Below are 11,811 nucleotides of genomic sequence, written 5' to 3'. Positions count from 1 at the left end.
TTTTTTTGCATTTTCTCAGGCATACATTAGGGGCAAAAGCTACTGCTTTACAAAATACATACAGCATGCTTTTTTAACAGTAAATCTTACAGTTCAAAGTAATTCATTTTAATTCTCTACACAGAGGATATTACCCAGCGTATTTTGATTGTTTGACTGCTGAAGTATCTCAAAGACCATGAAAGAAGTTTTATACAACACATATGTAGTAAAAAGGACTCTCTTTATTCAGGAAGGGGATCTTTGTTTCCACTGTAACTATTAAATTATATGATACTGTATTAAATTATGGAATACATCTGTGATTATTTTCTTCCTTCTCTTGGATAATTTAAGTTGGAAAGAGTACTTCTGTTAACTTAATAGTCATAGTGCTATTAAAATGTTAAAAGAATGGCTGCAAGATACATCTTTCTTCAATGGTTCAGTTAAAAAATGAATTAAAGCACAGAGTGGAAGAGCACAGATATGAAATATATGGAATACACAGTGTAATTCTACTTTCCCTTCTCCGTTTAGTGAGCAAAATCTAGCTGATATGACTTACCTTTGTAAGCATAGTCGCGGATGAATGCTTACCTGTGTATTCTGGAAAGTAACTAATTAGATGGGAATACATAATTTTCTCCTCTAGAAGATCTGTTTTATTTAAAAACAAAATGACTGAAGAGTTGAGAAACCATGGGTATGTAATTATGGTTTAAAATAAGGCCTTGCTTTCTTTCATTCGATTCTACAACAAAAAAATATTATGAGGTTACAACTCTCTAAAATGCAGCATGTAAATTATTAACCAGAGAACATAAAGGTTTCTTTTAAAGGCTCTTTTGTTTAATATGTGCATATGTGCATATATATGTGCATATATTTTTTTACTTTTATTAAGCAAAATTGTAATGCACTAGCTGATTATTGCTGTTTGTGTACTATAAAATAAAATTTCGCTTGTTTTTGGATCACTTCTGTGAATGGCACAATGGGACAAGAAATCAAAGTAAGTCTTGATTATCAAAGTTATTTGAGGTTTTATGTGAATTAATTAGTAAGCAGCCTATAAAAGTCTCTGTTCAATGAAAGTCCCAGCTGATCACATTAGTGGGAGGTAGGATATATCTGATCTCCCACCTTACTGAACTATTATCTGGTGATAACAGCAAGATTTGAGCAAAAGGCATAGAACAGGATCAGGGCAGGATCAGGTTGAGCTAGGGTGGAGGTGGTGGGTATGGACTAGGCTCTTTGGGGCAGTGGTCAGGGCCCCAACCTGTCAGTTCCAGAGGTGTTTGGACAATGCTCCAAAATATAAAGTTGGTTCTGTATAGATCCAAGAGTTCAACTCAGTGATCCTTGTAGGTCCCCCTCCAGCTTGGGGTATTCTATAATTCACTCCAGTATTCAAGAAAGGGAATAAGGAAGACCTGGGAAGACTGTGGAGCAGATCCTTCTGGAAGGAACGTTATGGCATATATGAGATGTAGAGGTGATCTGAGAGCCAGCACAGCTACATCAAGGGCAGACTGTGCCTGACCAGTCTGGTGGCCTTCTATGTTGGAGTGACTGCATCAGTGTACAAAAGAAGGGCAAAAGATGCCATCTACCTTGAGCTGTGCAAGGCCTTTGATTCTCACATTACATCCTTATCTCTAAATTGGAGACGTATGGATTTGAAGGCTAGCCTATTCAGTGGATAAAGAACTGTCTATATGGTCATAGCCGGGGGGCTGTTGTCAGTAGTTCTTTGTGGAGGTGGAGGTCAGTCAAGAGTGCTGTCAAGGGTCTGCCTTGAGACTAGAGCTCTTAAATATCTTTATCAACTATGCAGACACTGGGATTGAGTGTATCCTCAACCAAGATGTGTGGTGTAATTGAAAAAATAAATGGGAGGGCTGCCATCCAGAGGGGCCTGGACACGCTCAAACGTGGATCAGAATGAGGTTTACAAGGCCAAGTGCAAGGTGTTGCACTTGGGTTGAGGCAACCCCAGATATGTACAGACTGAGAGAACAATTACTTTAGAGCAGTGCCATGGAGAGGTAACTGGAGGTTCTAACTAGAAGAGGGGAGATTCATGTCAGATGCTAGAAACAAAAGTTTTATTTGGAAGGTGGTGAGGTACTGGAAAATGTTGCCCAGAGAGGTTGTGGATGCCCCATCTCTGGGGGCGTTCAAGATCAGGTTGAATGGAATCCTGGGCAGTTTGATCTAGAAGATGGCAACCCTGCCCGTGGCGGAGGGGTTGAAAATAAATCATCTTGAAGCTTCCCTCTGTCAATGGTTTATGGGCTGATTTGGCCCAATTCCATGACTAGCAGGGCAGAATCGAATCCATTCTATTTCTATAATGTAATACAGCTAAAGGACAAGAGCATAAGTACTCAGCCATACTAACAATCATGCTGTTCGTTTCAAGAGAGACATAAGGAACAACATATTAGTAGATTGCTGGTTGAAGTTCCTGGACAAATAGTTGATGGTAGCCACTTTGTTATTTACCTTTTTTTCCTAGTGTCCAATGTAAACATAACAAAATATCAAAGATGGTGGGATTAAAAACAAGATTCCTTAGTCATCCATGATCATGTCAAAAGATGACACGAATCTTTGAAGATTCATTTTTAAATTCCAATAGATAACCCTTCTGCAAGTGAAGCCAGGTTTGCTTTTTACAAGCAAGATCTTGAGGAAAATAATCTGTAAAGTGTTTGGGGACTTCAGAGTTCAAGCGGTATTAAGAGTGCAGAACATTTGAAGGAATTTGCTAACTTTCAAGAGGAAAAGCAACCTTTATAAAGAGTAACCCTGTTCCATCCATATGCTTTTCCCTAATTGCGTACAATTTTGTTCTTAGCATTGTTCCCTGCAAAATCTGGCCTCTGGTGATGGCATTCTAGAACAGATGAGATAACTCTTCTTACATTTTCTAACCTTGGAAAAGAGGTGAATTTCAATTTACTTTGTCTTCAGTCTCTTTAATTCATGCACAGATTTATTCTAAAGTGTCAGAGATTTTAATAAAGAATGATGATTAAAGGAATCTTACTTTTTTAGACTACTGCTGATGTTCATTTTCATATATCTGAAGACATACTTTAAACATTTTAAGATTGTGCTTCATTTTAAGGTAGATTCCATTTTTCTCAGGCAGGCTGCTAATTTAATATAACTTCACGACTGCTTGATGAACTTCCCACTGTAGTTCCATTGTGTGCAAATAATAATAAGACACAAAAATGCTGTCTTTTTAACAAAGCTCACCCCTTTTTCTGTACGTAACAAAGATACACCCACTCCTTACCTCACTGTCACATTCTGCCAATACTTGATCATATTCACGTAATGCCACTAAGAATATGACAGAAGTAACACTTTTGAAACCATGAATCCATTTCCTTCTTTCCGACCTTTGGCCACCTACATCCAGCATCCTATTAACAAGAAATGCAGTCAATATATTAGTCATTTTCATAAGATACTTTCAATAGACTCCAAGGCCTTGTAATAGCTTGCCTACCTGAAATACACTTGAACCACAGATATTGTATATTAGCATGGTTCTATATAATATTTAAACTTAACTGATTTGCCAAAGTGCAGCAATATTCACTGCACTTCAGTTTATGTGTACAAAGCATCACTGCTACTTGTGACAAAATACAAAATATTGTCATTTTATTCTCTGTTGGTAGATGTTTTAACAAAAGTGGATCTAAACACGGACCATTTTGCTCCTCCTCCAAATCCAATATCCCTTCTGTTCCTTCTCTGGAACAGTGTAGTCACATCTCCTAACTCAACAATCAAAACTCTCACAACTATCTTACTTCCACATCAAAATCCTATGGTTTTGTAGACAAGCCCAGATAAAATCTGATGGACCTATTTAACCGAAATATTTCCTAGAATACTTAGTTCTGGGAGGTAGTAACTGTTAGCTCATAAGAGAAATAAAGTATATTCTGATATGGCTATTAACATCTTATTAAAATGCCTTTTCTCTGCACCTCCCTCTCCCCCATTTCAGACTTTCTAATTAAACAAACAGATAGAAATACACAGTGATTGGGCTGTTTGAATTGAATAGCATTTTTCATGTAGAGTAAATTTAAAAAGTTATGTTTTGAAATACTTTCTATCATGAGAAATTTGAAGACTAAATCCAATCAGCAAAGTGCTGAAAATATATACCATAACAATTGAAAGCGAAAGCTTAAAAACCTTAGAAGTAAAGTTTCAGCAACTATTCTCATTTCTGAATACTGAACCATTCAAGAGGCAATCTTACCTAAATATAATATTATCTAAATCAAAAGGGTACTTGATAATTCCTGTAGTTGGCACTCTGACTCTAAGAATATCTTCTGAGTTGGCACAAATGAGGGCACAGCAATACAATCAATGTCAGTAAGATAACTGGAAAGTTAAATACACAACAGAAGCAAGATTAATGCACTCACATAATTTAATCATATAGATTAAAAACAAGAGCACTGACCAGCAGTACAGTGATTTTCCCACAAAAGCAAATGAATGGAAATTTCATTTTGTTCTATTGGCATAAGAACAATTGTTGCTGGCATAAAACTATAAAACCTTTAACTTACTTGACAGCTATACTTATGATTCAGAATAGTAAAAAAATAAAAGTTCAAATGTTCTATAGAAAATCATGATAAACTTTATTGGTATAATCTTTGCTATTACTTCAAAGTAATCACAATAGCTAAGATTTGAAAACACACATCAATCCTTGCTGTAATGTAATTGTTTATCAACATTTTTTCTACCTCCTGGCACTTCACATGTGCTGTTAATATTGCACATAAATGTGAAAGGCTGCTGGATAGGATTCAGAAGAATAGTTAATGGAAAGCATTGCACACATGATCAACCTTATGTATTTTTATGTAGATGATGATGCATTTAGTTTCTCTTCTGTCCATACCATCATTCTTAACTTAGCCCTCCTTAGCCCTCCTGTACTTTTCATATGTAGCTGGCATAAACTTCTAAGATGACACTGCTGTGCTTGAAATAAATGAGCAGAGTGTGAGAAAGTCATTCACAAGGAACTGATGCAGATTACTCATCTGCAATCTATCTTCACAACACTAGACGGCAACACTTGATCATCCAAAAATGCTACCATGGCCTACGGAATTGTGTAAACTGTATTCCAAATTGTTCAAGGTAATCGGAGTAGAAACCAAATTTAAACATTTATTCTCTCTTTCTCTTCGGTGAAAGAAAGAGAATATCAGTGCATTCTCCTCCTGTTGCTGTCCAGTCGTCCCTCAATTGTGCACAAAAAAATTAAAAAGGTTTACACTTTTTCCAAATTTTCTATTGTGAAAGAGAAAATTCCTCCTCTCCAGTAGTGTCACAAACTGTTAAAGATCTCAATGATAATTAACAGTGAAATAAATAGTTAATTGAATTTAAAATAGAACTAATTTTCAATTTTAGTTGACTTCATAGAAAAGGAGGATAGAATAGACTGTCAAGTGTTTACCTCAAATGCCCAACCTAAATGTTCCTCACTGGAATCCAACTTCTCAACTTTGTCATTTAAAAAAAAAAAAAAAAAAAAAAAAAGAAAGAAAGAAAAAAATAATAATCTTTCTGTTCTCCTAAAGCTATCATTTTTCATAATTAAGTTCCAGGAATACTACTGAAACATCTACATTTTTACTTACATCCTAAAATTTTGGTATAATTATGAGCTTTCTGAAATGCCTGTTTGTTGTTAATGTATTTTTTACAGCTGTTTTCCATGATTTCCCCTATGGGAAATTCAGTTATGTACCAGCTGTGCTGACCTCAGAGCTGGGAGGAATGATGTTTTCGGGACCTTCAGAAAATCTCAGATTAAATTGTTTCACTACTTCAGCTTAAAATCTTTTGTCTATTGCAGGCCAACAGAGACACAGAGCTAGATAATAAAATCAGAGAGAACCTATCTATTTACCTTCATTAGATATGGGTTCTTCTTGTGGTTATGTAGAGCACTTACTACTTAGCAGAATCCGAGAGATGATACTCCCTCCATCTGTCATAGCACTCTTGAATTCCTGGGTCTTCCCAAAGATTCTTGATTGCTTCAACTTGTCTTCTTTCCAGCACTGTCACTTTATCCACTTCCACATCTGAGTACTTTCCTAATCAATTAAGTGATTATATTACTGTGAAAAAGACAGCTGTCAGCATGCATAATGCACCCTCCTCTTTTATAATTATCCCCATCAATGAGACTAAATATCAAAACGGATCCTAGGAGAAAACAAACAGTTCTGTTCTTGAATGCGTTTAACTTCTGAAGTCAAATGACTGCTACTGAATGTACTGACTAAGCTAATACTGCTTATTGTCACCTGCTTGTGATTTATGTCTTCTGAAAGTGGACTTCTACTGAGGCCAAGAGAAACTCTAAATTTACCATTTATAAATTCACTAATTTTTAATACCAATTTAAAGCAACGATCACCTTTCTAAATGTCAGTTCCTACATCTTCTGTTCCATATTTGTCTATTGAGATACAGAAAAAGGCACGACTTTGTCACAAAAAATAATTTTTCTCTGTTTTTAAATCTTAGAGGTACTGCAGAGATCACAGAATTGCAGGGGTTGCAAGAGACCTCAAGATCATTGACTCCAACCCCTCTGCTATCGCAGGTACCCTACCATAGGTCACACTGGTAGGCATCCAGACAGATCTTGAATATGTCCATAGAATGATACTCCACAACCTCTCTGGGCAACCTGCTCCAGCACTCTGTCACCCTTACCATAAAGAAATTCTTCTGTATGTTTGCACAGATCTTCTTATGTACAAGTTTTAAGTCGTGACTTTTTGTCCTACTGCTACATAGCACTAAGAAGAATCTGGCCTTGTGCATTTGCCTCCCACCTCCCTGTAGATATTTACAAATGTTTATCAAGTTCCCTTTTAGTCTTCTTTTCCCCAGGTTGAACAGACCTTTTTTACTCAGGCTCTCCTTATATGGAAGATGTTCCAGGCCCTTTATCATCTTTGTGGTCCTTTGCTGGATTCCTTTTAGGAGATCCCTGTCTTTTTTAAACAGGAGAGTCCAGAACTGGACATGGTATTCTTAACATGGCCTCATCAGGGCAGAGTAGATCACCTCCTTTGACCTGGGGAGCTGGTCATGCTCTTTATAATGCACCCCAGGATGCCACTGGCCTTCCTGGACACAAGGGCACTCTGCTGGCTCATGGCTAACCTGTTGTCCACTAGGACCCACAGGTCCTTCTCCACAGAGCTCATCTCCAGCAGGTCATCCCTTAGCTTTAATGATGCATGCAGTTATTCCTCCCCAGAAATAAAGGTAAGATGAAGATAAATGTATTTCTTACTTTTAAGGGACACCACAGTATCTATTGCTCTTTATAACCACTCATCTGGGTATATACCAGCATTTGCTAGCACAGTTGAGTTCTTCTCACACTCAATAGCAGACATTTAGATTTAGTTTTTCTTCAAAAATAAAATAAAATTTCTTCCCAACCTCTTATTTAACCTTTGGAGAAGTCACAGATCTGTATGGGATCTGGGATAGCTGCATACTGGGTCTGAACTGCAAAATCTGAATGCTAGTATATGTGTTAACCTATACATGAAAAATGAGAAAAATGAGAAAAACATCAGAAAGAAGATGGCACTTAGAAAGTTATGGCATCTTAACTTTCATGAACGTGAACTTATTATGGACAACTGTAAAAAACTACGTAACAGAGATCCTAATGCCTCAAAAGCAATTCCTCCATGCTTGCCCAAATTAACAAAAAATTGTGAGCACTAATTTCTTCTTTTTCATTAAACAAATTTTAATACAGTCATAATGTCTGAGCAAATTCTTCACGATTGGAATTACCTTTCATTTCACAGGTATTCTGTTACACAAAAATGTCAAAAATTCTAAAGTTTTTTAAAACCATGCATTTTTAGAATAATAGCTAATAGCCTTTAATACAGTAATAACTGTTAAATAACTTAAAATACTTCTAAAAGTGCACCAAAGTGTAAAATTTCCTGTTACTTTTTCTTGCAGTGTGTCTTCACATATAATGTAATATGTAATGATTTTTAACTTAATTCTACACACCACAGTCAAGTAAACAAGACAGGTGATACTATTTATTGAATACATTTTTCAGTTTCTTAACTATTACATAATTGTTCATGCTGAACTGCAACAATGCAAGCAGAGCTGTGCCTCTGATCTACATTTTATTTGGGTGATTTATATTTTATTTGAGAACTATATATGAGATGGATTTAGAGACTCTGTGTCCTAGTAATAACTCATGTCCATACTTTTAATCTGTCATCAGACCAAGGTGCAGAATAACTTAGGTTATGAATAGCACTTTCACTGGTCATTGAAGGAATTGATAAGAATAGCAAACTGAAGGAATAGATAAGTCTTTTCTAGCACTCTGTCATAGAGAGAACCAACAGGCAAGCACCTAGAGCAGCATTTTGACTAGAGTTGAGTTGGGCTTCATTCCATGCCCAAACTTTGCAAGTTTCTCTGAGGGGTTCATCTAAAGGCTCTTAAAAATATAACTTTGGTATCAGGTCCTTGTGAAAAAAAATATTTCATAACACTGTACATGTGGAAACCTCAGTCCTCCAATGTAGTCAAGTTCCACATGATATAAAAAAATCTTTTGAGGGGAAAATAATTCAGATTAGTCTTTCACTTGATAGCCTTTACCAAGTAAAGTTCCATTCCACCCACACCTCATTCAAATTTAAAATCTCTTGTAACTCAAATTAAAAATCCTCCATGGAATTTAAAAATTTCTTAAAGCACCATGTGATTTTATTATCATTTTGCAGTACATCTTCCTCATCCTCAATAAACATTTGTATTACTAATCAAAAATGCCTTTGGTAAGAAACGTGGGTGGAGGATATGCCACAAAAGAAAGATATAAAAAGTTTGCTTTTCCTTAAAAATACATCTTGAAGATAAATGAGTAATCTTAGTAGATTGTGTACAATAATCCAACCAGGAACTGAAAAAGGGATTAAATTTGAAATGTATCTTGAGGTGTCCTTAGTCTGACTACTGCAGCGATTGAAATAAATGATTTTACTACAGCATTGTGTTGACATAATAAAGCACACCAACACAAAATAAAATTGTAATTGGAACTAACTGTTCACTCTACAACAACTTTTAAGTAATATTGTCAGACACTGATATCAGCTGTAATATTCACTGTATTTTCAAATATTCTGTATCTTATTCACAGTCACAACAAATTCTTATTGCAAGTGAACCACAAATCTGCATTGCCTGGCAAAACAGAGTTACCCTCAGACTCCACAGACAGACAAATATTAGGCCCCTCCAGACTAGCAGACATTTCTGCAAGTCAAGACTTTAAAAACAACAAACAAGCACAAAAAACTTGTTTTTAACCCATTATTGGACTTTTGCAGATTGTTGCAAATAAATGCCCTTTAATTTTCAGTTTTCATATTTCTCAAAACTGTAGTGGATGTTTCCAATAAGAAGTCATCCCCAAGAAACACTGTGAAAATAAACTGCATTGCAGTGTATGAGCAATGCGTGTTTCACAGAAAGAGCAGAAAAGGTATACAAACATGAGAAGAAAAGGAAAAACAAATCTACAGACATTACAGACCAAAGCAAGAACAAAGAGGGGAAATGCAAAACAGAACAAACAAACAGAGGAATTTGAGGGCACACCTTTGCTTCATACGCACTTCCATGTCAGATATCATTTTGTCAGACTGCCCCTCCTCTTCCACCTGTCACACAGCAACAGCGTATAATGGAGTACTGGTTGGAAGGTTCAGTCTCTACTGCCATACCACCATCATCTGCCTCTGACGTCGTGGGACAGCACAATAAAATAGGAGGCATTACTTTCAGAGCAGCCACCGTAACAGGTGGAAGCTGCAGTAATTTATTCACAGAAAGGGACACAAAGAAGCTATTCAGTATCAGAAGATAACAAGGACTTCCAGCTGGAGGTGTACGCTGCTTCAGAAAGATGATATTTATCATGACATATTTAGGTACTTCAGGAGTTTGTTGACATAGTACGTGAACAGGAAGTTGGCATCACTGAAAACTGTATGGTTTTTATCTTTATCCATCTCTACTTCTTCAGTGCTTCTCAAATACAGATCATCCCTCAATACAGAGTACATAGGAATACATACTTTTCTTATTCTCACGCTGTAGTTAAACCCACAAATTTAATGTTTCAGAGTATAATGTAATGTGTTTTGGAAGTCACTGTGGTTTACTAGAGCCACATGTGCACTTGTTTTCATTTTATTTTTTTCTAGTTTGAGATAATGAATAGGATGCATTTGTTTCTAAAGTAATAGAATGAGAAATCATAAAATGGAAAAGAAAAAGCCCTGGGATTTTATAGTCCTACAATGAGGAAAAGAAGCTGCTGAGCTGCTGTTCCCAAGCCATATTTTCTTTTAGTGGAAATAACTGATTTTAAAAAAACATCTTAAGTTTTACTGGCAAGATATGTAAACTTCAAATTCTGTTGGATTGTTGATGAACATTATTTAAAATGGAGTCAAAGCAAGCCCAGCTGTTTAAAATAGTCAACTACTCTATACTAGCAAGTTCACTGTTTTCTAAATCATGCTGAACTACACGTAATGCAAAATGCAGCTCCCTCAGTCAGAGGCATGAATGGTATTTTTCAAATCTAAGCTACTATCAATGTACACTGGAGCTATTCCTAAATTGTGGAGCTACAAAATCACCTACAACAGTTTTGTTTGCATATTTTGAATACAGAAGAAATGGAACATGACCAAACCACACTTAAAACTAAGGAAGAGGAAGCTAGCTACTGGCTGGACTGAACACAGAATGTACACGCTGCTGTTGTTGTTATCTCCTAACAATGACGAAGAGACAAAAGTTAAGTGTGTTTAGATTGGCTTCAATTTCCAAATGAAAGAACATTTTGAAAAAAGAAAATTAAGAAATTTTGCTTATTCTGCAGCCTCCTGTTATTCAGCTTTCATAATATCTTATATCTATGTGTTTGAAAAGAGATGAAATCATAGTCTGGATAACTGGATAGGAACAGTAAATTTAGCTGAAGATTAAAAATTTTCAAATAGCAGAGATGAATAGATATCATCCTGGTTGTACACCAACCACTTACTATGAACTTTTATTGTGTTGTTATTCCTGAGCCTTCTCCATCCGTATCCATAGCCTGTAGGAAGTTTTTTTCTTTCACTGCTTCATAATTATTAGTCCATCCCCTGTCTACTATTATCATGGAGATGATAAACAATATGCTGGCTAGCAGCAAGGAAGGATAAATAACACAACTGCAAAAATACCAAGACAAACCACCACCCAGGCTGTAGTTGGCAATACAACTTTTGGCAAAGATCTGATTGAAAAACAAGACCTCACAGTCAGGTCCTTCATAAAACTTCATGGAGTACCCATTAAAAAAAAAAAAAGAATCATAGACAATCATAGGATCTTTGTTTTGCTCTTCATGAAATGGTTTGCACTTAATCTTTTGTGTTAACCTTTTGTTAAATAACAGCTTAGAGTGCATCCATATGTATGCAAATATTAGAAAACTTCTGCAAGCACAAAAGGGTTGGTTTCTGCAGAAGTACAATTATGTGCACTAAAAGAGAGCATGTACATCTACAAATATACAGGTGTACACATGTAATTTGCAGCTTCCCAACCTCAGATTTGCAACACTTGTACTATTAAGGGTGAAGGATAAAATAAAACCTATTACTATAA

The 11,811-nt window shown here is 36.0% G+C and overlaps 1 protein-coding gene across 1 annotated transcript in view; it reads right to left on the bottom strand.

Moving 5' to 3' along the window:
- Positions 1-11,811, bottom strand: part of LOC116234687 (guanine nucleotide-binding protein subunit alpha-14-like) — a 64,110-nt gene that overhangs the window by 575 nt on the left and 51,724 nt on the right. The window contains 5 exon segments of the mRNA XM_090131887.1: positions 580-733; positions 3,296-3,425; positions 4,283-4,358; positions 4,361-4,410; positions 6,011-6,155. Coding sequence (XP_089988013.1) covers positions 580-733; positions 3,296-3,425; positions 4,283-4,358; positions 4,361-4,410; positions 6,011-6,155 — 555 coding nt within the window.

This window comes from Phasianus colchicus, chromosome Z, assembly GCF_987193195.1.
Source record: "Phasianus colchicus chromosome Z, bPhaCol1.hap1.1, whole genome shotgun sequence".
NCBI classification, from domain to species: Eukaryota; Metazoa; Chordata; class Aves; order Galliformes; family Phasianidae; genus Phasianus; species Phasianus colchicus.
This window is presented reverse-complemented; position numbering and strand designations above follow the sequence as displayed.